Here is a 25,947-nt window from a genome sequence, read left to right as displayed (position 1 = left end):
GCTGTTTTCTGGTGGGTGGAGAACAGTGCTCTCAAACTGAGCGGACCCTCTTATGCGACCCTCCGCCCCCCCCGCAGGAGAGACGGGCGCCATGGTGTCCTCCACCCTGAAGCTGGGCATCTCCATCCTAAATGGAGGCAATGCTGATGTGCAACAGGTAACAGGAGAAGGGACTTGGGAAGAGGGCTAAGAGGGGTGGGAGGTTCCTGTGTGACTCCCAGCTCCTCCTCCCCGCCCACCCCTTCTGTAGAAAATGCTGGATTATCTGAAGGACAAGAAGGAAGTTGGCTTCTTCCAGAGTATCCAGGCGCTGATGCAAACATGCAGGTAGGGTCTAGGGGACATCTTTCAGTCACGCTCTTTGCGGTTGCTGTGCCCCCACTCGGTACCATCGCCAGGAACAGAGGCCCACTCAAACTAGCTCAAATACCAGGGAGCTGATTATCATAACAGTAGCGAGAGGCTTTAAGAATGAACAGTTGGAGGGGCTCCTGGGTGGCTCAGTCGGTTAAGCATCCAACTTCAGCGTGGGTCATGATCTTGGTTTCATGACTCTTGGTTTCAGCTCAAGTCATGATCTCACGGTTGCTAGGTTCGAGGCCCGCATCAGGTTAACAGTGCAGAGCCTGCTGGGGATTCTTTCTCTCCCTCTCTCTCTGCCTCTCCCCTCCTCATGCTGTGTCTCTCTCTCAAAATAAATAAGTAAACTTGAAAAAAAAAAAAATGAACGAACAGCTGAAGCCGAAAGCTTGTGGAGAATGCAAGGGGCACTGAAGCAGCAGGGAACTGGGGCTCTCTCTGATGACCCCTATTAACTTGACTACTACCTCTGCCTTTGTTCTCTTCTGGCAACTGACTCCTCCCCTCCCCCACCAGCTTTGCTAATTGAGGGTTTCTGTTTCCTCCCGATTTCAACTTGTGCATATTTCATCCTGGCCCCACCTTACTTGTGAGCTGCGGCCACATGGCTTCTTCCAGTTCAGTTTCTGCTTCCTCTCGATGATTTCAGCTCATTCCTGGTTTACTGTGGCCCTCGACTCGCTAACGGCAGGGTGGGGTGGGGGTGGGGGCGTTGCAGGGCTCTGAAAGAGGGCGGAGGCCTCAGCCCATCTTCCCCATCTTTCCTTCCACCTCCCCCGCCCCTCGCACAGCGTCCTGGATCTCAACGCCTTCGAGAGACAGAACAAGGCAGAGGGGCTGGGCATGGTGAACGAGGATGGAACCGGTGAGGCCCTCTCTTGGGCTTCCCTCTCCTGGGACATCCTCTTCCTTCGGGATCGCCCCCTCGCCCACATTGCCCAAAGCTCCCTTCCTCCAAGACTCCTCCGCTCCACAACCATCCCCAAGCTCCACCCCCCCCACCCCCACCTCCTGTGCAGTGGTCCCCAGTCCTGCCCCCACATTCCTCCCGGGTCTCCCTCCTCGGGGTCCCCACCCTTGGCTGTCCTTCTGTCCTGTGTTCTCTCACCCATCACCACACCGACCCCCGCTCTCCACGTGCCCCAAGTCTCCCACCCTGGTTGCTGTTCTCATTAATGTCCCTAATCCGGGTTAATCGAGTCTCCTCTTTGCCGTGTTGTGACGTGTCTAACTTTTCTGCCCTGATCCTCGCCTCCTGCCCCTCCACCTCTACTTGTACACCTGTTTTTCTCTTCCCTCTTCTTTCTCTCCCTCCGCTTTTACCCTCATTTCCTACTCTTCCTTGGTTCCATCTGTCTCCTTATCGGTCTGATTCTCTGTGGTTGTTCCTCTCTTCGTGTCGGTGTCTTCTTCATCTCTGACTGTGTCACTGTTTTTCTGTGTTTGTCTCTGTCTCCTTCCTGTCTCTTTTTTTTCCCTCTTTTTTCCTGCTTCCTCCTCCCATCCTGTTGGCTGCCCCAGTCATCAACCGCCAGAACGGTAATTCCCCCAGCCCATTCCCCTTGCTGTGCTGCTGCACCCCTCCCTTCTAACCCCCAACCGCCCCCCTCCACCTGGGGGCTGAGGATCTGGGACATCCAGGGGGGGAGGAACCCTTCAGCGATGCATCCCGCCGGCAGAAAGTCTTGAGATCAGGGGTCCAGAGACCAAGATTCGGGTCCCAGATTAGCCACTAACAATACCCGAGACTAAGAACAAGTCTCTTCCCTTCTATAAGCCTCAGTTTCCCCATGTGTAAAATAGAAGCTAGAGAAGATGGCAAAGATCCCTTTCCAGCTGGATGTTCTCAGACTTCCAGACCCAGATTCGCAGTCCCGGGGTGGGGTAATCCCCACTCCCACCTACCCCGCTCTCTGCGCCCGCGACCCCAGATTGGTCAAGTCTGCGGTTCCCATACGCCAACCGGATTGGTTGCCCCCAGCATCCACTCTGATTGGTGTGCGTGCCTCCTCTGCACCTGCTCTGGTTGGCCCATCCCTGTCTAGCCTCCCTTTCTCTCTTCCCTCCTCTAGAGCCCACGGTGACTGGCTTCTTTCAGATGCCCATTCTGATTGGCCCATGTTTACACGCCTCCCCCTCCCTCCCCCGCATCTCCTGGATTGGCTGATTTCAAGGCATCTGAGCCAATTGGCTGGCTTTGGATCCCACTCCCTGCCCAATCCCCTCCTGCTCAGAGCCTTTGCGTGAAATTGACTCCAATCCCCTTAATCCATTAACTCCACCCTCCGTGGCCCTGGATGGGGGCTGAGGGAGATACCAGCTGCCTGAACTTCTGCTGGGTAGGCAGACATTCCCAGACGGCACACAAGTGGTGACGTCAGAGGAGCACAGATATTTAGAAAGACGCTTGAGGCCCCAGCTTCATGACTCAGGACCCTTCAGGTCTTCATTTGCTGATGCCTCTGAAATCGGGACCCCCTGGTGTCATGGATGCCCGTGGCCCTCACAGTGTCTTTGAAGTGGCGGCTGCTCCTCCCTGCGCACCCGTGCTTTGTGCATGCGTTTGCAGTGTGCAAGGGCCGTGTGCATGTGTGCGCTCTCCCCTGACACATCTGACACTTTCTGGGCCCTGCCCCCCCCTCTTCCACCCAGGAGAGAAGGTCATGGCAGACGATGAGTTCACCCAAGATCTGTTCCGTTTTCTGCAATTGCTCTGCGAGGGGCACAATAATGGTGAGGAGGAGGGGCGGGTGGGAGAGTGGATGAAGAGGAGGCCAGGGTTTGGGGTCAGTCTAGAAGGGTTGCCTGAGTTAAACTCCAGGCCCCTCCCTCCTTATCAGAGGTGGCCTCACCACTCGCCCTGGCCCCGATTGTCCTCCATCCTTTATTTTCATCCATTATCAAGCCCTGCCCACCCACCTTCCTAAATCGCTCTTGAATTTCTGGAATCTAGCCCCTTTGCTACACTTTCACCTCTTCTAGCCAGTCCAAATTCCCCAAAAGAAATCTGCCCCCAAACCTGCCTGCCCCCAGATCAGTTTGCCCAAATGAGCAATTAGCCACATGGCATTTTTCCACAGGCATTTTGCAGCAGCTGCCAGAGTTAAGTAGATGCAGTAGATTTCCATACTTTGGTTTTGTAGAGGGGGGGGGGGAATCACATGGCATTTAAAAATGAGTTTATTAGAATCACTTCTTAATTTCACTTCTAAAATACTCTGCCAGGTGGAAGGCCTTACAGATCCTTTCCTAACTTAAACTAGAGTTTCCCCAACTTTTTTTCTGGTTCAGGCGGTTTAACCAGATCAAGGCTGACACAGCAAGCTAGTGAAACATACATAGCTCACAGCCTTAAAGGGACCATCAAACTTCCGTACAGCAAACTTTTACCCAATGCCATTTCCTATAACAAATATGCAAGTCTCAGGGTTGTGGTTGTGATACTTAGCAGGTAATTGTGAAACCACAGACTGCCCAGAAACTAAGCTTCATGACAAGAATGGAAGTAATCATAAATCTAACTTCCATAGAACCTGCATCCCATTTGCTAATGTTCGTGAAGGTAACTCATATGTAAATGTCTTTAATCCACACTCTTCTCTGTTCAAACAAAGGATAAAGCAGGATCCATTGCTCTGCATTCTCAAAAGCTCTTATGTCCACAGCCAGTTTTTCTTCAAGGTTCATGAAATACCTTTGTGCCACGTGACTAGGACTTTCTTTAATTGTAACTAAGGTGAAATCAGTCTTTGGGGTTTTAAATGAATGTTATTCCCTGGATCTATGATTATTTGGAAACGAGAAGGTGCTAAAGGGGGGAATTCCTCTCTCCTACCAAATTTACAAGCCAGTCCTCTGCATAAATTCGTGGATCCATTAACCAGCCCAATCAAATAAACATTTGAAATATCTTTCAAATCTCAGGTGCCTCGCATGTCTTGAGTGTTTGGTGCCATTCGAAGTAGACAACAGGTTTTTCTCTTGTACATGTCTGAGACTATGTTCTTGGTTGACAGCTTTTTACGGGAGAGGGGAGCTGTATATGTAAACATTTAGGCATATAGCCCAGTTGAAATTAACACAAAGGAGTTAGAAAACATACATTTGCTTATAAAATACTGAATATTTGAGCATAATCTTCATCTACAGTGTGAAACCAGGCAAAATGGTTTATGAAATAGAAGTGATTATGATCCAGCAATTATGAAATAGATGTCAGCTGGACAGTAAAACTTTGGGGGGGGGCGGAAAACCTTTCAAGGGCTGGTAAAGCCATCCTGTGCAACATGACATTGCCATGAACGTGCAAAGGACTTAACTGAAGTTTGTTTTCATTGCCTTCACAATTTGATGAATTGATCATTTGGCAAATGGGTCTACAGAGGTGGTTCTCCAACTTAAGAGGGCCTCAGAATCACCTCGAGGCCTTGTTAAAATACAGATTTGAGGGCTCCGCCCCAGATTCTCTGATTTAGTAGTTCTGGGATGGAGTCCAGTAATTCTTGTCTCTGACAAGTTCCCAGGAGATGCTGAGGCTACCGGTCTGGGACCCACGCTTTGACAATCACTGCTCCAAAGTGCAGCCATTAACCTCAGCACTCTTTAAGGCTCTTTAAGAACAGCTAATGTTTATTGAGCACTCGTACCAGATGGCTATCCTAATTTTTGTTTTTAATTTGGAAAAAGCATTTATTTATTTATTTTGAAAGAGAGAGAGGGGTGCCTGTGTGGCTCATTCGGTAAAGCGTCCAACTTCAGCTCAGGTCATGATCTCGCGGTTTGTGAGTTCCAGCCCCATGTGGGGCTCTGTGCTGACAACTCAGAGCCTGGAACCTGCTTCCGATTCTGTGTCCCTCTCTCGCTCTGCCCCAACCCTGCTCCTGCTCTTTCTCTCTCTTTCTCTTTCAAGAATAAATAAAACATTAAAAATTTTTAAAAGAGAGAGAGAGTGCAGTGTAAGTGGGGGATACAGAGAGAGAGAGAGAGAGAGAGAGAGAGAGAGAGAATCCCAAGCAGGCTCCACGCTGTCAGCACAAAACCTGATGCAGGACTCCATCTCACAAACGGTGAGATCATGACCTGAGCCAAAATCAAGAGTCAGACGCTTAATTGACCGAGCCACCAGGACACCACTGTCCTAAGTTTTTTATGTACGCCAAAGCATTAAAAATTCACAAGAGCTCCATAAAGTAGGGTGTGCTGTAACCACCATGTTACATATGGGGGAACTGAGGCACACTCTGTGCCACACATAGGGATTCAATAACTGCCTGAGGTCACACAGCTGGGAATTCATACAGCCCACTCCTACTTACCTTTCCTGCCTCGGTTGAGGTCCCTTCCCCCAGGGAGCCTTCCTTGATTACGTCGTCGTCAGCTGAGTTAGGTATCTCCTCTGGGTGACTGCAGCCGCCTAGGTTTCCCACCTCACAACCCTGATCATTCTGCTCGGTATTCCCCACCACCACCACCCCTACGACCCATGAACCCATGTTTATAATTATTATTATTACTAACTTCTCAACCGCAACCAAAATAGAGAGAATGGTCTAATAAATGGTACCCATCACTCAGCTGTAGCAGTTATCAGCTTTTTGCCATAGAAGAATGTTTTTCAAATAGTGGGAACCAATGCACCAGAGGGTTGTGAATCCGTGTATTTCAGAGGCTCTCATCTGAATTCCACGCTGATATGCCTGGGGAGCATATTTTTAAAATACACTAAAGCCCAGTGTTCATTCACCCTCAGAGATTGTAATTTAATTGGTCTAGGGTTGGGGCTTGAGCAGGGTGACTTTGAAAAGCCTCCAGGTGATTCTAACATGCAGCCAAGGTTGAGAGATTGAGGACTACGAATGTAGTGAGTTAAGATAATTTTTTAAAATATAATTTATTGGCAAGTTGGCTAACATACAGTGTATACAGTGTGCTCTTGGTTTGGGGGGGGGGTAGATTCCTGTGATTCATCGCTTACATACAACACCCTGTGCTCATCCCAAGAAGTGCCCTCCTCAATGCCCATCACCCATTTTCCCTTCTCCCTCACCCTCCACCATCAACCTTCAGTTTGTTCTCTGTATTTAAGAGTCTCTTATGGTTTGCCTCCCTCTCTGTTTGAAACTATTTTTTCTCCTTCTCGAGATCAGAATTCTTTTGTAGGTAACTAGACTAGCACAGGACAGAAAATACCAGAATACATAGCACATGTGTGAGTATGTGAAACTTCTGTTTTGGGTATATGTGGATATAATTTCAGTTTAAACACATGTACTGGGTTTTAATGTAAAATGGTTCCCCTACTGTAAGTTGCAGTCAGAAAAGATTGAAAAATTACTACACAAGAATATAAACTTCACAAGGGCAGGGACTTTTTCTTTTACTGCTGTATTCCCAGGGCCCAGAACAGTGCCTGGCACATCATAAATGCTCGATAAACTTGTAGTACCGAAGAATAAGTGGCCAATCTCCATCTCACATTAGCAGATAGTATGTGCTCAATAAATAGATATTGAGGGGAGCCTGGGTGGCTCAGTCGGTTGAGCATCCGACTTCGGCTCAGGTCATGATCTCGTGGTCCGTGAGTTCGAGCCCCGCATCGGGCTCTGTGCTGACAGCTCAGAGCCTGGAGCCTGCTTCGGATTCTGTGTCTCCCTCTCTCTGCCCCTCCCCCACTCATGCTCTGTCTCTCTCTCTCTCTCTCTCTGTGTCAAAAATAAACGTTAAAAATAAATAAATAGATATTGAACAAATATACAAAAGAAATGGCAGATATTTATCTCTTCTGGCTTTGGCTAGGTGCTCAGTAAATATTTGTTGGATAAATGAATGAATAAATAACCAATCTTCCATCTCCCCCATCACATAGTAGGTGTTCGATAAACATTTTTGGAAACAAACGGAAGACTGAATCTCCATTTTCCCCTGCTATACTGTGGGTGCACAAGAAAGGTGTTTGCGGGGGGGGGGGGGATGAATGAATAAATGACTGACCCTCCACCATATCTGGCATGTAGTTGGCCCTCGATAGTTATTTACATAAATGAATAAATGATCCTCATCTTCCTCTGACACACAGTAGGTACTTGATAAAGATTTATTAAATAAACTAACGAGAACAATTCTATGCCTCTGGCATACAAGAGGCACTCAATAAACCTATTGCATAAATGAATAAATGACCCACTGTCCACCTCCCCTAGCACACGGCAGACTCTCAATGAACGAATGGCTTTTCATCTCCCCAGATTTCCAAAATTACCTACGGACACAGACAGGGAACACGACCACCATCAACATCATCATCTGCACGGTGGACTACCTCCTGCGGCTGCAGGTGAGGCTGTGAGGCCGTCCAGGTGTGACCTGGGTGGGGGGTTGTGGGGCCCCGGTTGGCCCCAGCACCCCCTCACACCCCGTCGGTCCCCCCAGGAGTCCATCAGCGACTTCTACTGGTACTACTCCGGCAAGGATGTCATTGAGGAGCAGGGCAAGAGGAACTTTTCCAAGGCCATGTCGGTCGCTAAACAGGTGTTCAACAGCCTCACCGAGTACATCCAGGTAGGACCCGCCCTCTGGGGCGGAGCGAGGCACGCCCACCCCCTATCCCCGCACCCTGCGCCCTGCTTGGCGCTCACTGCAGCCCTCTGCCCCCAGGGCCCCTGCACCGGGAACCAGCAGAGCCTGGCGCACAGCCGCCTCTGGGACGCCGTGGTGGGATTCCTGCACGTGTTTGCCCACATGATGATGAAGCTCGCTCAGGTTCGAAACCCTCTGTTGTTCTTCCTGCAGCTGTTCTCGGGCATCCCCGAAGCGGCTCACTTCCAACTCAGTTTCTCACCGGAGTCCCCCTGGCACGTTCCAGAAGAGGTCCCTAGGGGTGGCCAAATCCATCTTCCTTCTGGATTGGCTCTCTGCATGACCCCGCCTCCTCCTCTGCCACCACCAATCGGCTGGCTTCCCATGCACACTTCCATTGGTTTGACGTTTGGGCCCCGCCCCCTTGGGCCCGGAGTTCCTCTATGATTGGTTGGTGTTCTTTTCTCGGGGTGAGGTCCTCTCAGACTCTGACCTCCCTGGGGACAGAAAGGGGGTGTCTTTCTAGAACAGGGACTGGGGCTGAAGGAGTGTTTTGCTTCTTTATTCTGCCTGCGGCAGATGACGCCCATCTCGGGCACCCATGATGTAAGGTCCCTGTCGAGTCCTTCTCCCATTTCTAGAATCCTGTGTACCCTTCCCCTATCACCCCTGCCCCTTTGCAGTCTGGTCAGTGCCTCATGCTCTGCTTCTGTCTGGTAAACATATTCGAGGCTGTACCATCCGCATCCTGAACGGCATAAATGTAACAGTGTTCCAGCAGATGGCAGTACTCTGTACGCCGTATTATAATTTCCCCGCAGGAAGCGTCTTGAGGAAGGGGAGCCTTTTTCTAGTTACTCAAAGGTGCCACAGGGGCTGGCAGAAATCCTGTCTGCTGTCACCTGACTTTTTGAAAGGAGCTGAACTTGGAATGCAATTCCTTAGTTTCAGTGCGGTCGAAGTTGTGTTATTGGTGTCATCTTCAAAGTCTAGCGAGTACTGGTATTTTGGTCTAAAATTCCAAATCCTGCAGTGCAGTGCTAATGCATTAGCCAAGGACTAGGGCTAGGTTGCATGGGCTGGGAATCCAATGCAAAGTGATGGCCTAAACGGGGTGGGGGTGTGGGAGGGATTTATCAGTTCACACCAGAGATCCAGGGCCTAGAGTGATGTCAGCTGAACTATCTGCCTTCTCTGGCTTCATTCTCAAGCAGGCTCTTCCCCGGACTGAAAAAAAATGGTGCCCCAGGCTTCTATGCACCCCCCCCCCCAACAGCTCCAGAGGGAAAATAATCCCTCTTTTGTCGGAGCTCCCACTTGGGATTCTCTGTTTGGACCATTGGGTCACATGCTCATCCCAGAACCAATCACCGTGGCCAGGGGAGGGCTCTGATTGGCCAGATCTGGTCACATACCCACCTGTGAAACCAGCAAAGTGGGGTTAGCCCCACTTGCTCTGAGACTGGGATTGTTACCGGAAGCAGGGCGCTGCCTCGTGCATCACCGGCAGGCGCACACCACGGGCACCCACAGAGTTGGATTTTGAGATTCCGGAATGTTGGGAGTTCAGAGTCAGAATGCCGAGCTTTGGAACTGTGTTAGAATTAGAACTCTAGAAGGAGCATTCGGGTAGAGGAGCCTTACGTGCCTTTTATCCAGCATCCTTCCCCCTTCTCCATTGTATTAGGTAGAACCAGATGAAATGACCACTCGGTGGGTCAAAAATGCTCACATATTAGCAGTTTTATGTAGCTCAACAGAATACCTGTGGGGACGATGAGGCAGAACTCTGACCATGTAGGAAGTTTCTGTAGGCACTACATGAGGCACTGTGACTGCGGAGGCAATGTGCCCCCACATTCTTCCCAAATTGTTCACCGAAAGGCATGTGGCTGAGTCCTCCAGCCTTTTTCCTGAACCCAGAGTCTCGCTTTTTCCATCACATAGTCACTCAACAAACATGGATCAAGCAGCCACCATAAGCCAGGCACAGTGCTGAGCTCTCACCCCTTCCCAGCTGTGTCTCCCTACCCAGTTCGTGCCCCTCTCTGTCTCTCTCAGCTCCAAGCTTCTCTCCCAGCCCTCCTTGTCCGCCAGCTCTTGCCCCCACGTGGCACCCGTTGGGCCTGCTTACCCCCCAAAGTGCCAACCCCACCCCCACAATCTTGTCTCTCTGCCCCTTCCCCTGCTTCCGAGGAACATGTGTGGAGTCGGGTCCCCTCGGAGGTAAGAGGGGGAGAAAAAGGGGTCTTAGGCCCCGTGGGGTGGGTCAGGAGGGGCGGAAGCAGCTGGAGGTGGGGAGGCGTCTCTGCAGAGACCAGTCATCCCATGGTTGGGGTGTGGGGTCTCTAGGACTCGAGCCAGATCGAGCTGCTGAAGGAGCTGCTGGACCTACAGAAGGACATGGTGGTGATGTTGCTGTCGCTACTAGAAGGTAAGTGCCCAGCGGGTGTGGGTAAGGGGAGGGTACAAAGGTACAGACAAGCAGGGAATGGCCCTCGGAGACCCAGCAGACCCTAACCTTCAACTTCATCCCACATCGTGTCAGGGTCAATGGGCTGATGAAGGAGTCACAGTACCAAACTCGGTAAACCCTTACTGAGCACTTATTATATGCCAACTGTACACATGTTAGTTTTGTGAATTCCCGGGGAAATCTTAATAAGGTGGGTGGCCTGGACACTCTTTAAAATGTATGTACCTGGGGCGCCTGGGTGGCTCAGTTGGTTAAGCGTCCGACTTCGGCTCAGGTCACGATCTCACAGTCCGTGAGTTCGAGCCCCGCGTCGGGCTCTGTGCTGACAGCTCGGAGCCTGGAGCCTGCTTCCGATTCTGTGTCTCCCTCTCTCTCTCTGCACCTCCCCTGTTCATGCTCTGTCTCTCTCTGTCTCAAAAATAAATAAACATTTAAAAAAAAATGTATGCACCTAATAGTTATCTATGTTCATTTGTTAAATGTGTCACTTAGCTTTTGCTGCCTCAGGAATGTCCTCAAAACTTAGTGACTTAAAACAACCATTATTTACTGCTAATGAATAAGACATTTTAACTAGTAGACAAAGACTTTTCTACAGAGATTCAGTGTCCTCATTCCTTTCCATGGTTGCATAATACTCCATTGTGTGAGTGAACGGTGATTCATTTAGCCACACCCCAGTCAACGGACATTCAAATTAAAAAAATGTTTTGCTATTACAAAAAATGTTGCAATGGATAATCCTCCTACAATCTTTCAATGTTTTTGATGTGTAGTCATTAGCTTTTAAAAATTAGAAGGTTCCTGGGGTGCCTGGGTGGCTCAGTCGGTTAAGCATCCGACTTCGGCTCAGGTCATGATCTCACGGCTTGTGGGTTCGAGCCCCGCATTGAGCCCTGTGCTGACAACTCAGAGCCTGGAACCTACTTCCGATTCTGTTTCCAGCTCTCTCTGCTCCCCTCCCCTGCTTGCTCTCTTTCTCTCTCTCTCTCTCTCTTTCTCTCTCTCTGTCAAATATAAATAAGCATTTTTTAAAAAAAATTTTAATGTTTATTTATTTTTGAGACAGAGAGAGACAGAGCATGAGCGGGGGAGGGGGAGAGAGAGAGAGGGAGACACAGAATCCAAAGCAGGCTCCAGGCTCCGAGATGTCAGCACAGAACCCCATGTGGGGCTTGAACTCACGAACCTGAGCTCATGACCTGAGCTGAAGTCAAACGTAAATAAGCATTTTTTTAATTTTATTTTTAATTTTTTAAAATTTACATCCAAATTAGTTAGCATATAGTGCAGCAATGATTTCAGGAGTAGATTCCTTAGTGCCCCTTACCCATTTAGCCCGTCCCCACTCCCACAACCCCTCCAGTAACCCTCAGTTTGTTCTTCATATTTATGAGTCTCTTCTGTTTTGTCCCCCTCCCTGTTTTTATATTATTTTTGTTTCCCTTCCCTTATGTTCATCTGTTCTGTCTCTTAAAGTCTTCATATGAGTGAAGTCATATGATTTTTGTCTTTCTCTGACTAATTTCACTTAGCATTATACCCTCCAATTCCATCCGTGTAGTTGCGAATGGCAAGATTTCATTCTTTTTGATTGCTGAGTATTATTCCATTGTATATACATACCACATCTTTATCCACTCATCCATCAATGGACATTTGGGCTCTTTCCATACTTTGGCTACTGTCGATAGTGCTGCCATAAACATGGGGGTGCATGTGTCCCTTCGAAACAGCACACCTGTATCCCGTGGATAAATGCCTAGTAGTGCAATTGCTGGGTCGTAGGGTAGTTCTATTTTTAGTTTTTTGAGGAACCTCCATACTGTTTTCCAGAGTGGCTGCACCAGCTTGCAGTCCCAAATAAGCATTTTTTACAAATCAGAAGGTTCCCTTTAAACATCAGATTCCCAGCTTTTCATGAAAATTGGAAAGATTTGGTGACCCTTCCCCCCACCCACCCTGTCCACATTCTCGCATGGCAAAAAATCAGCTGCACCGGCTTAAATAAGTAAAGTATACCAATGTCAAATCTAATTTTGATGACTGCGCTATGATTATATTAGAGAATGTTCTTGTCTTTTAAGGCATATACACTGAAATGTTCAGGATAAAAACACCATGTCTGCAGCTTACTCTGGAATGGCCCCAGGAGAAAAATAGAGGGGGGGTAGGGGAAGGGGAAGAGAAGGGAGCGAGACAGGAATTAGGAAGCAAATGTGGCAAAATGTAAACAGTCAGTGAATCTGGAATAGGAGGGTCCCCTTGCACTGTTGCAACTTTCATGTAATTGGAAGCCATGTTAAAATTGAAAGGTACAGGGGCGCCTGGCTGGCTCCATCCGTGGAGCATGCAACTCTGATCTCTGGGTTGTGAGTTCGAGCCCCAGGCCGGGTGTAGAGATTACTTAAAAATAAAAATTTTTAAATCTAAATAAATAAATAAAATGGAAAAGTACAAAAAGAAGCTGAAGCCAGTTTGCTTTAGACAGGGGTGGGATCCGTTTACCAGAGTCTCCACTTCTCCCTGCCCTCTTAACTTTGGCCTACCTTGCTCATCTACAGACCTGCTTGACCTCAGAGGACAAGTGGAAGGCTTAGGCGTGTGAGCTCTGAGGTCATGCAGCTCTGGGTTCAAGTCCTCCTCACCCCCTCGTTGGCGATGTAACCCTGGGCGTGTGACTTTCTCTGGGTCTATTTCCTCATCTGGAAACACGGATAGTAACACACTTCCCCTGCACTTGGCGTGGCATCTGGGACCTGCTGTTAGCTTATGCCACGGTTAGTTTTATTGAGGACTCCCCCACCTATCAGGGAGGGGACCAGCCAGGTTCACACATGATGCTGATGCAGATCAGGAAATGAGCTGTGCCCTCTGAGGCGAGGCTTGGGAGCTGGCCAGGGAAGCTTCCACCAGCATAGGGGATCCCGGTGGCTCCTGAGCTGGAGAAGGAGCGCAGCTCAGGGGGGCTCCAGAGAGGAGGTCCCACCAGCCACACTGACCAGGGCCTGCCCACAGGGAACGTGGTGAATGGCATGATTGCCCGGCAGATGGTGGACATGCTTGTGGAATCCTCATCCAACGTGGAGATGATCCTCAAGTTCTTCGACATGTTCCTGAAACTCAAGGACATCGTGGGCTCTGAGGCCTTCCAGGACTACGTCACCGATCCCCGTGGCCTCATCTCCAAGAAGGACTTCCAGAAGGTGGGTGCTGGAAGGCAGGTGGGTGGGGGCACCAAGTGGCAGCCATGCCGCTGCCTGGCTGCCTGCCTCGGGCAAGAGACTTCTCTGTGAGCCTCAGTTTCTTTAGCTGTCAAGCGAGGATAACACCGTCTTTCGGGTTGTTTTGAAGATGAAATGCATTAACACAAATGAGAACCTTTATTTCTGTTATCATTAACAGTCATCATATCCTAATCATTATAGGTAACAGTTATTCAGTTGAGCAACGCTTGCTGCATTTCTCCTGCATGCCGGGCCCTCTTCCGGGGCCGAGACAGACACAGCCCTGCCTTCACGGGGCTTGTAGTCTAATGGGGGAGGCAGTCACCAATGACCATTACAGGTCAGGTAATGAGGCTCTTAGGAGGGAAGTGCAGGAACCAGCTTCATCCAGGAGCCCACTCACCTGCCCTGTCAGTCCTCCCAACCCAGCGCTGCCTTCTCTCCCTACGGAACCCCAGGTAGGTTACTCGTCTGCTCTGAGCCTCAGTTTCCTCCTCTGTGAAATGGGACTAGGATAACAACACATCTCACAGGACTGCTGTGAGGCAGACGGTGTGTGGACAGTGCCTGGAACACGGGAGCCCTGAAGACGTGTTACCTACCGTTACTCCTGCCCGATCTCTTCCCTCACCATCGTGTTCAGTTTTTTTCTTCTGAAATAACTTCTGGCCTATAGAAAAGCTGCAGGAACACTACATAGAATTTCTGATTACCTTTTCACCCAGATTACCCAAACGCTCACTTGTTACCACATTTGCTCTCTCATGATTCCCCTTTTCTTCTAAATACTTGAGTGTGTATCTCCTGAGAGCAAGTGCATTCTCTTACATAACCACAGAACAATTAGGCAAATCAAGAAATTAGCACCGAGGGGCACCTGGGTGGCTCATTTGGTTAAGTATCCGACTCTTGATTTCGGCTCAGGTCATGATCTCACAGTTTGTGAGTTTGGGCCCTGCATCGGGCTCTGCGCTGATAGGGAGGAGCCTGCTTGGAATTCTCTCTCTCTCTCTCTCTCTCTCTCTCTCTCTCTCTGCCCTTCCCCGCTCTCTCTCTCTCTCAAAATAAATAAGTAAACATTAAAACAAGGAAATTAGCATCGATATGATGCTGCTATCTACACATCTTAGTTCAGTTTTCACTCGGTGAAGAAATTATTCTCCCTGCTAAGGACCCGATCCGGGACTGCATTTAGACATCCTGTCTCTTTAACCTCCTTCAATCCAGAACCCTTCCTTGATGTGTCTCTGTCTTTCATGACCTTGATATTTTTGAAGAACAGAGACCAGTGTTTTAGAGAATGCTTTATAATGTGGGTTTGTCTGGGTTTTCCCCGTGACTCGATTCAGGTTATACATCTTTGGCAGGAATATCATAGAAGTCATGTGTCCTCAGTGCATCATATCGGGAGCCGTGTGACGTTGGTTCTTCCTATCGCTGTTGGCTGTAGCTTGGCTCGCTTGGTCCAGGTGGTGTTCACCTGCAAATGTACCGTCCTTCCCTTTAGTATCTGCTGAGGATGTGCCTCGGGACAATGCAAATATCCCGCTCACCCTCCTGGGTCAGCATCCATTGGTGATTCTGCCTCAAGCTGATGGATGCTGGGTTTCTTTTTCTTTCTTTCTTTTTTTTTAATGTTTATTTATTTTTGAGAGAGAGAGAGAGCAGGGAAGGGGCAGAGAGAGAGGGAGACGCAGAATGCAAAGCAGGCTCCAGGATCTGAGCTATCGGCACAGAGCCTGATGCAGGGCTCGAACCCAAAAGCCACGAGATCATGATCTGAGCTGAAGTCGGACGCTTAACCGACTGAGCCACCCAGGCGCCCTGTTTTCTAATTTCACCGCACCCTTTACCTTTATTAGGTACCATTTTTCTGTCCTTGTTCATTTCTTTCTTTTTTTTTTTTAAATTTTTGTTTTCAACGTTTTTATTTATTTTTGGGACAGAGACAGAGCATGAACGGGGGAGGGGCAGAGAGAGAGGGAGACACAGAATCGGAAACAGGCTCCAGGCTCCGAGCCGTCAGCCCAGAGCCTGACGCGGGGCTCGAACTCACAGACCGTGAGATCGTGACCTGGCTGAAGTCGGACGCTTAACCGACTGCGCCACCCAGGCGCCCCATTTATTTCTTTTTTTAAGTGTATTTATTTTGAAAGAGAGAGAGAGCAGGGGAGGGGCAGAGAGAGAGGGAGAGAAAGAATCTCAAGCAAGTTCCGCATGGTCAGCATGGAGCCTGATGAGGGGCTCCATCTCACAAATCATGAGATCATGACCCGAGCTGCAACGAAGAGTCGGACGCTTAACCGACTGAGTCACCCAGACACCCCCATTTATTTATTTTTTATATCAGTGTAGACTCCTGCTTCTTAGTTTAACCCAGAGGTTGCAACAGTTGTTGCCCATGCAACAAGCATTTAAATAAGTCCAGGGTCTCCCAAGTTACAAATAAAGTGTCCCCGCCCCCCAGTGCCCTCGGAGAGCCTCCCGTGTCTCTCCTCCTTCTCAGCCAGGCCTTCCAAGAGCCGCTTACCTTCGCTCCCTCCTTCGTCACCTCCCACCCCTTCCCCAACTCAGGGCTTGCCAGCTGCGGTCCCCGTCACTCTGCGGAAACTACCCTGGCCGAGACGGCCAGTGACCTCTTCACCCCCTGTCATCTTCGGGCATCTGCCATGGTTGGCCATTTCCTCCCCTCGGCGATGCCCGCTTCCCCGGGCATCCGTTCCGCACCCTCGTGGGACCCCCGCCCTCCCTGCCAACCTCTCGCGGCCTCTTAATCGTTGCCATTCCTGAGCCCTCCACCTTCCAGAAGAGGAGCCGATAGTTATCACGTTCTCACTCTAGGCCGGGTCATGTGTACCAATGAGTCAGTTCATGCGGTCCTTACAGCGACCCTAAGTGGTAAGGACTGTTTAGTTTGGTGTTGTTTTATCCTCATTCACAGAAGTGGAAACTGAGGCACAGGGAGCTGAAGTGAGTGCTCTCAGCGTCACACAGCTCACGACGGACAAAAAGTGGGGTTAGGACTCGGGCAGTCTGTCTCCAGAGCACAGATTCATCCCTTAAGCTAGTCCAACAAATAGTGAACGTGACCTGGGTTCCAGCTCGTGGCTGCAAGTCCCAGCCCTACTCTCAGGACGCAGGTCCAGGGAGAGAGTCCCAGTCAGTGAGAGAACCAAGGAGCACCATGCAGGAGCCAAATACACATCATTCGTAATCGTGTAATGATTCTTCTCAGAAAAGGAAACCATCAACCAAACGAAAGGGCAATTTATGGACAGAGAGAAAATATTTGTAAACACATATATGACGAGGGGTGAATATCCAGAACAGGCAAGGAACTTCCACAACTCAATAGCAAACAGAACAAAACAAAGAAACTGATTTTAATGTTTTTATTTTTCGTTTTGAGAATGAGCGAGCATGAGCGGTGGCGGGGGAGGGAGGGGGCAGAGGATCTGAGGTGGGATCTGTACTGACAGCAGTGAGCCCAAGGGAGGGGCTCGAGCTCATGAACCATGAGATCCCGACCTGAGCTGAAGTCACCAATTTTAACCTAATTTTAAAATGGGCAAAAGACCTGAAGAGACATTTTTCAGAAGACATACAGGGGCACCTGGGTGGCTCAGTCGTTTGAGCCTCTGACTCTTGATTTTGGGCTCAGATCACGATCCCGGGGTCGTGGGATCAAGCCCCACATTGGGCTCTGCACTGAGCGCATAGAGCCTGCTTCAGATTCTCTCTCTCTCTCCCTCTCTCTCTCTCTCTCTCTGCCCCTCTCTCCCACTCTCACTCTCTAAAATAATTTTTTTAATTGAAAAATAACTAAAAATAAAACTTACACAAAAAAGAAGACATACAAATGGCCAACAGGTACGTGAAAAAGTGCTCGATGTCACTCATCGTCAGGGAAGTGCAAATCACACATACAGTGAGCTACACCTCAGAGAGGAACCAGTCCCAAAAAGACAGGAGAGAGCAAGTGTGGACAAAGATACAGAGAAAAAGGAACCCTCGTGCACCATTGGTGAGGATGTAAATTGGTGCAGTCACTGAGGAAGACAGTGTGGAGGATCCTGAGGAAATAAAAATAGAACCACCATAGGATCCAGTAGCGCCACTGGGTGTATATCCCAATGGTTTTATTAAACCATTATCTCGAAGAGCTTTCTGGGCTCCCATATTTGTTACAGCATCGTTCACAATAGCCAAGGTATGGAAATTACCTGTGCACGTGACTGATACAGTGGCTATTATGTATTATTCTGCCTTTAAAAAGAAGGAAAGCCTATCATTCGCAACAACACGGATGAACTGTGAGGGCATGATGCTAAGTGCGTGGTATCACTCACGCGTGGAATCTTTTAAAAGAATTGAATTCGTAGAAGCAGAGGCTTGAAAAGGGAGTGGTGTGAAGGGCTTGGGAGCGGAGGAAACAGGGAGAGGTTGGTAAATGGGTACAAACGTTGAGTTATAAGGTGAACTTAAAAAATGAACCGGGTAAAGATCCCTCTTGACTGTTCAGAGGTTCCCACGTTAACAAGATTTGATGTGATGTACACATCTTACCACTCAGTATCCTCTCGGTTTCACAGAGTTACAATCCGTAACTTTAAACGTGCGTTGGGTTTTTTTTGGAATAAATAATACGTTCACATGACTTAAAAAGCAAAATGGAACAAGGTATGGAGTGGGACGTCTCACTCCCACTGCTTTCTCAGCCCACTTCCCCCCACCTCCCCACTGCCGTGAGTAGCATTCATTTCCTTTGCATGCTTGCGTTGTTCTTTTCCAATTTTGTTATTCTCCTCTTTTCTTGCATAACAGTCAGTGAACTACATGCATTGGTCCATATCACTTAATATATTCTGGAGATCAGAGAGTGACCTCATTCTCTTTTCACAGGTGCTAAGTATTCCACTTTAGGTATATATTATAGTTTATTTGATTATTCTTTGTTGACAGACACTTGCTTTGTTCCTAGTCTTTTGCTTTTACAACTCATGCTGTAGTCAGGGCTGCCATGGATAGTTGTGCGAGTTGTACACTGTACAAAGGTACAGTTTATAGCCCAGATATTGTAAATTTGTACTGCAGATAACCAGCAGATGGGAGTAAGTGCGCCGAGGAAGGCTCCATTTGGACCACTAGCAATGCTGGCTGCAATTGCCCTTGTACATACATCATTTTTTATGTGCAGTTGTATCTAAGAATATTCCAAAGATTTCTGGGTTAAAGAGTAAATGCATTTGTCATTTGGAGAACTTTTGCCGTCCATTTTTCCCTCTCAATAGCAGCATGTGAGCGTGCCTGTTGCCCCACAGGCTCGCCACCAGACCGCATCGTCAAATATCTGGATTTTTGCCAATCTGATAGGTGAAAAACAATATTGCTGTGCAGTCTTAATTCACATTCCTCCAGTTATGGGTGCAATTAAGCATCTTTTTATGTTATTTCTTTTGTGTCGCTTGTTCGGTGAACGGACCATGTCCTTGGCTTATTTTTCTACTGGGAGGTTGGTGTTTTTCTTCTTGATTTCTAAGAACTCTTATCAGGCTGATTATAACTTTGTGAGCGGTCGGAGTTGCACCTGTTTCTCCCAGCTCGTCATTTGTCTTTGGACTTTGCTCGTGGTGTTATTATCATTGTTTTGGCCGTGCAGAACACTTTTGCTTTTCGTGTAGAAAGTCATTTGAAATATTTTATTAATTTTTCATGAAATAGATAATACAAGCACATACCACTATGGTTGAGGTCACCTTTGGCCCCCCCACCCCCAATCCTGTTCTCATCCCACCTTTCCAAAGCCTGCCACCGTCATCTAAAATATAGCATCGTTTTCTGGTTTCCCAAGTTCTTTGTGGTTGATGGAGCACGGTTGGCAAAGCGTGTCTTCGTTGATAAGTACTTTGCAGATTCCAAAGCATCTCCTACAGTTTAGAAAGCCCCGTCTGGTGACTGAAGACACATTTCAGGCTATTCATTTATTCTTGGTCAGGACTGTTTTGAGGTTTTCCTTTCCTTTTTTTTTTTTTTTTAGTCTGAAAATATTTTTGTATGTGTCTCCTAAGTTCATCCATTGAAAATGTACAATTCAATGGGTTTTTGTTTTTTTTTTAGCATACTCACAGAATTGTGCAAACCATAGCTACGATCTAAGTTTAGAACATTTTAATCACCCCAAACAAGAAACCCTGTACCCTTTAGGTCACTTCCCATTTCCCCCACCCAGGGGCCTGGCCACTGCTAATCTACTTCCTGTCTCTATGGATTTGCCTCTTCAGGACACTTCATATAAATGTAATTGTACAATATGTGGGCTTAAAACATTTTTCTCTCATAAGGAAAATTCCTTTTCCTTTTACAATAACAAACCACAATGTCATTATAACTCCGAACCAAAAAGGAAACAATGAAAACAGAAAGAAAAAATATCCACAACTCTTTTTTAAATGATCAAATATCTAGTCCACGTTCACATTTCCCAATCTCATAAATTTCACACACAATTTAAAAAATTTTCTGAACCAAGATCCAAACGAGGCCCACCCATTGCTCCTGGCTCATCCCCTTTTATCTACTGCTCTCCAGCACTTTTCCTTCGCCTTGTAGTTGATCTGCTGGAGACCCAGGTTCTTGGTCCTTTAGAGGAGCACCCACAATAGAAACGCAATGTGAGCAACATGCCTATTTTAAATTTTTTGAGTACCCATGCTTTAAAAAAGTAAAAAGACACTCATAAGGTCATTTTCAACAACATATATATTTTTTAATTTTAATGTTTATTATTTTTGAGAGAGAGAGAGACAGACAGACAGAGTGTGAGTGGGGGAGGAGCAGAGAGAGAGGAAGGGGGACACAGAATCTGAAGCAGGCGCCAGGCCCTGAGCCGTCAGCACAGAACCTGACACGGGGCTCGAACCCACAAACCGTGAGACCATGACCTGAGCTGAAGCCACCCAGACGCCCCCACAATATATTTTATTTAACCTAGTATATCCAAAACATTATTTCAACATGTAGTCAATAGAAAAAGTTATCCAGTATTTTATACTCTTTTCTCATGCTGAGTCTTTGAGGTCTAGTATGTATTTTATGCTTTCGGCACATCTCAGTTTGCACCGGCCGTGATCCAAGGGCTCAGCAGATGCACGTGACCCTTGGCTATCATTACAAAGTGCCTGTCCCGTTTGTAGAGTTTCCCACAGTTTTGATCTGGCTGAAGCTACCTTGTAGTGTCATGTAACATGTTCCTCCTTCCCCTGTGTTTCCTGTAAACTGAGACTTGGGTCAAGAAGCCCATCACAGGGGCGCCTGGGTGGCGCAGTCGGTTAAGCGTCCGACTTCAGCCAGGTCACGATCTCGCGGTCCGTGAGTTCGAGCCCCACGTCAGGCTCTGGGCTGATGGCTCGGAGCCTGGAGCCTGTTTCCGATTCTGTGTCTCCCTCTCTCTCTACCCCTCCCCCGTTCATGCTCTGTCTCTCTCTGTCCCAAAAATAAATAAACGTTAAAAAAAAAATATTTAAAAAAAAAAAAAAAAAGAAGCCCATCACACTCACGTTTGGGTGTATTTGTTTGCTTTGCCAGCACATCCTCTGCGGGGCACCATACGCTTCTCAGGAGGCACGTCCTCCTGGTATCTCTCCTTCGGTGAGGTCAGCAGCTCCTGACGTTCGACACGCAGACACATTAGTGCTTGCGAGATTGCAAAATGACAATATTCTCATCTCTAAGAGTTTGACCATTTAGATTTTAGGAAATATGTTTCCTAAACACAAAGCATCATGTGATTCCCAAGCACTTTACAAACCTCTGTATTTCACATGTTTTTCAGTTTCTTTGTGGTTTAGGGGCACCTGGGTGGCTCAGTCGGTTGAGTGTCCAGCCCTTGACTTTTCAAGTCGTGATCTCACAGTTTCGTGAGTTCGAGCCCCACATGGGGCTCTGTCCTGACCTCGCACAGAACCTGCTTGGAATTTCCTGCCCCTCCCCTTCCTGGTTGAGCTCTCTCAGTCTCTCTCACGATAAATAAATTAACATCAAAAAAATAATAGGGGTGGAGCGCCTGGGTGGTTCAGTTGGTTAAGCGTCTGACTTCAGCTCGGGTCATGATCTCACGATCTATGAGTTCAAGCCCTGCATCGGGCTCTGTGCTGACAGCTCAGAGCCTGGAGCCTGTTTCCGATTCTGTGTCTTTCTCCCTCTCTGCCCCTTCCCTGCTCACGCTCCATCCCTCTCTCTCAAAAATAAATAAATATTTAAAAAATTAAAGGAAATGATAATAATAGGGGCGCCCAGGTGGCTCAGTCAGTTAAGTGTCCGACTCCAGCTCAGGTCATGATCTCGCTGTTCATGAGTTCAAGCCCCACGTCGGGCTCTGTGCTGACAGCTCAGAGCCTGGAGCCTGCTTTGGATTCTGTGTCTCCCTTTCTCTCTGCCCCTCCCCTGCTCACGCTCTGTCTCTCTCTCTCTCTCTCTCTCTCTCTCTCAAAAGTGAATAAACATTAAAAATAATAATAAGCAAGTTCAGGATTTTTAAAAGGACTTTGGAATTTTCAAAAATTATAAAAGGTAAAGACTCTTCTCTGCTTCCAGGAGGCTAAGGTCACTTGACAAATATGTACTGAGCATCTACTCTGTGTAACAACAAGCAAAACAGACAGAGATCCCACCCTCAGAGCAGATGGCCCAGTGGGAAGGGGCAGATGAAAATAACTAAATAAACAAAATAATTCCGGGTTATAATCTGAAGCCTGAAGGAAATGAGCGGGGTGGCATGTGGGAGAGCATGGGTGGAGTAAACCCTGTAAACGGGGTGATCGGGGGAGGCCTTTCCAGAAAAAAAAGCATTGAAGCTGAGAGCTGAAATGTACCGTGTGGAGGTGGGGGAGGTTGTGACATCTAGATAAAGGGACAGGGAGTGTAAATGCGGCATGGTGGGAACCAGAGGGGTGGCAAGGAGGCCGGTGTGACCGGAGAGGGCTGTTGCTGGGGAACAGGGAAGGGGTGGGAGGCAGCAAGCCACGCAAGGCCTGGTTGGCTGCAGGGGAGACTCAGACTTTTAACGTGAACGAGATGGAGTCAAGGGACAGCTTTGAGCGGGGAGGAGCGTGTCCTTAGATGTTTATCCGCTTCCCCTGGCTGTGTGTGGGGACAGACAGTGGCTTGACGGGGAACGGGGAGGTCAGGGAAGAGGTTGCTGTGAGAGGCCAGTGGGAGACAATGGGGGACAGAACCAGTGCGGGGACGGGGAGGGGGCAAGTGTGTGTGGGCTCTAGATCTGTGAAGGCAGAGCTGACGGATTTGCTGATGAATCAGGTGTGGGTGGTGAGATAAAAAGGAGGAATGAAGGGTGACTCAAAGATTTTTAGCTTAAGCAGCTGGGTGGGTAGCGATGCTATTCCTGAAATGGCTAAGACAGTGGGAGGAGAGGTTTTGAAATCAAGAGTTCAGTTTGGGCCATTTCCAGGTTAGGGTAGAGATCCACAAAAAGATGTCAGGTAGGGCTTCAGCTGTAAGTGTCTGGATTCTGGGGAGAAGTTAGGGCTGAGACGGAAACTGGGCAGTTATTGGTGTGGGATAGTGTTTAGAGCCCTGGGCCTCAATAATATCTCCGTGGGGAGTGTACATCTCACGAAAGGGGTGCAGATTCCAGGCCTGGTGCCCCCCAACCTTTAGAAGTCTGGAAGAAAGGGGGACTCCGGCATAGGAAACTGATAACAATCAGAGAAAAGAGGTATTTTGAAAGAAGGGGAGCGTTCAAATGGATGAGGACAAAGCCACAGATCACAGGAGCAGAGTCCAAGACTGAATGGAGGGGATGAAATTCCAGACCCCCCCCCCAGGGAGGGGGCGTTTTAAGAGGGACAGTGTCACTCCGCATCATAAGGGGAGGAGGCAGGTGGGGGGGGGCGAAGGTACGTGGTGAGGAGTTCCTGTGTGATTATGTCTCCAGGCTCTGTGGTTTCTAGAACCCTTCATCATTTGCAAAGCGTGTTACTCATTTAGAAAGCATTTTGCAAAAGTTCTTGGCTACAAAGCACTTTTTAGAGCCAGAAAATTTCGCTTCTGTTCATACCCCAGAGCAGAATTTCTCAAACTGCATGCTGCAATTCATCTGTGGGGCATGAAATTCATTTAGTTAAGTCGTGACCAGCATCTTTAAAAATAAAACAGAACACTGCAGTGTTGCATAGTGAAAGTCAGAATTGTGTCATGAACCCCCCTTTTTTTGAGCCACACTGCAAAATGCATCCTTACTGTGGGTGCAGTCAAAACATTTGAAAAAGTGCCCCAGAGAACCTCTTGTAAAAAGGACATAAGAGATCAAAGCACAAGAATGTTCAATGAAAGTGGGGTCTGTAAAGTAAAAATCTGGAAACAGCCTAAATGTCCACCATCCGGAGAATATATAGTGTTACATTTATTTAAAAAAAATACCACACAGCAGTAAAAATGTATTTGTTTGATCCATATATCAACATTCATAGATCCTGAAAATATACAGTTGAGTGAAAAAAGCAAGTTTCAAATTACAGGATTATAATAGCAATTTTTTAAATTAAAAAAGTGCACAGGATACTATGTATTTTTTTTATTTTTTATTTTTGGTAACATTTTATTTATTTTTGAGAGACAGACAGAAACAGAACACAAGTGGGGGAGGGGCAGAGAGAGAGGGAGACAGAATCCGAAGCAGGCTCCAGGCTCTGAGCTGTCCGCACAGAGCGCGATGCGGGGCTCCAACCCACTAACCGTGAGATCGTGACCTGAGCGGAAGTTGGCGCTTAACCCACTGAGCCACCCAGACGCCCCTTGGATACTATGTATTTTTGTGACAGAACGCCAGGATATAGATAGTAGAAGTATTGACACATGTTTGCAAGGATCCATCAACTCCAGGATAGGGGTTACTTTGGGAGAAGGCGGGGGTGGGGTGGGGGGAGGGGAATGGAACAAAATTGCGCGGAAGGCTCCAATCATACCTGCAATGTTTTAGCTCTTAAGTATGTAGAATTTGAAGAACGTGTCAGCATGACCAATTGTCACTTCTGGGGTGACGGGCACATGACTGTTCCCATTTGAAATTCAGAGCCCTCCACGGTGTCATCCGTCCATCCTGTAGTTGCCAGAAAGGGGTGAGGACAGCACAAAAGGGCCTTGGGGAAGGTTTGGGGTGGGGGTGGCGTGTATTAGCCGGGCCCTAGCCTCAAGGGGCTGGCCTGGAGGAGAGAGTAGTTACCTACAAGGGCTGCTCACTTTTGAAGGAGGCACACGGCCAGCACAGGGAGGAAACCAGGGAGGGAAATGCTGCAGCTCCATTCTTTTCCTGCTCCCTGACCCCAAGTGGACAGACCTAGCTGCAGCCACAGGGTCCCAGAGAGCCTCTGGTGTAGCCCACAGGTGCCATCAAGTGGGGAGGGTAGACAGCAGGCCAGCAGGGCAAACCAGGATGCCACATGGAGAGCCTGGGGCACCGTTTCTTTACCAATTACTACACAAGAGCTGAGTTTCGTCAATTCACACCTTACCATCTCTGAATAAGGAGTGGATGGGGGCTCAGCTTTGCGGAAATGCAGGATTTCGGTATTTGAATGGCTGGTTCAGCCCGGTCTGTACCAAACTGCCGGGTTTCAGCCCTGGGTGCTGGTTGCGATTCTGGAATCTTCTGTCTTTACGAAAAGTCCACACTGTGGCTCCCCAGGCCACCCCTCTGACCTACCCCCCGGCTCACCCCTGCCCACTCCCAGGCTATGGACAGCCAGAAGCAGTTCACGGGTCCCGAAATCCAGTTCCTGCTTTCCTGCTCCGAAGCGGATGAGAACGAGATGATCAACTGTGAGGAGTTCGCCAACCGCTTCCAGGAGCCAGCCCGCGACATCGGCTTCAACGTGGCGGTGCTGCTGACCAACCTGTCCGAGCACGTGCCCCACGACCCGCGCCTGCGCAACTTCCTGGAGCTGGCGGAGAGCATCTTGGAGTACTTCCGGCCCTACCTGGGCCGCATCGAGATCATGGGCGCCTCGCGCCGCATCGAGCGTATCTACTTCGAGATCTCGGAAACCAACCGCACCCAGTGGGAGATGCCTCAGGTGGGCAGGCCTGCACACGTGCATGCTTGCCTCCTCGGGCTTCGGCGCATGCTCCTCGCACGCTGGGACCCCACAAGCGTGTACCCGCTTTGTACATCCGCTGTGCAGGTCCTGAGGGCCCTTGCTCTGCTCATGCAAGCCCATGCCCACCCTTTTGTACACACTTCACGGGCCCTGCTGTGCCCTTGCACGACCCCGGGTCTCCCCTGCCCACCTCTTG

General features: G+C 48.6%; 1 protein-coding gene across 1 annotated transcript in view; it reads left to right on the top strand.

Moving 5' to 3' along the window:
• The window catches only part of RYR1 (ryanodine receptor 1), a 119,062-nt gene that overhangs the window by 77,796 nt on the left and 15,319 nt on the right, over nucleotides 1-25,947 (top strand). The window contains exons 81-91 of the mRNA XM_047079117.1: nucleotides 78-157; nucleotides 251-327; nucleotides 1,152-1,225; nucleotides 1,882-1,899; nucleotides 3,013-3,093; nucleotides 7,605-7,693; nucleotides 7,789-7,917; nucleotides 8,014-8,118; nucleotides 10,288-10,369; nucleotides 13,430-13,617; nucleotides 25,386-25,727. Coding sequence (XP_046935073.1) covers nucleotides 78-157; nucleotides 251-327; nucleotides 1,152-1,225; nucleotides 1,882-1,899; nucleotides 3,013-3,093; nucleotides 7,605-7,693; nucleotides 7,789-7,917; nucleotides 8,014-8,118; nucleotides 10,288-10,369; nucleotides 13,430-13,617; nucleotides 25,386-25,727 — 1,265 coding nt within the window. The remainder of the gene's footprint in view (nucleotides 1-77; nucleotides 158-250; nucleotides 328-1,151; nucleotides 1,226-1,881; nucleotides 1,900-3,012; nucleotides 3,094-7,604; nucleotides 7,694-7,788; nucleotides 7,918-8,013; nucleotides 8,119-10,287; nucleotides 10,370-13,429; nucleotides 13,618-25,385; nucleotides 25,728-25,947) is intronic.

This window comes from Lynx rufus, unplaced genomic scaffold (assembly GCF_022079265.1).
Source record: "Lynx rufus isolate CCGP_SWC_20201006 ecotype Redwood Valley unplaced genomic scaffold, mLynRuf1.p SCAF_16, whole genome shotgun sequence".
Lineage (NCBI taxonomy): Eukaryota > Metazoa > Chordata > Mammalia > Carnivora > Felidae > Lynx > Lynx rufus.
This window is presented reverse-complemented; position numbering and strand designations above follow the sequence as displayed.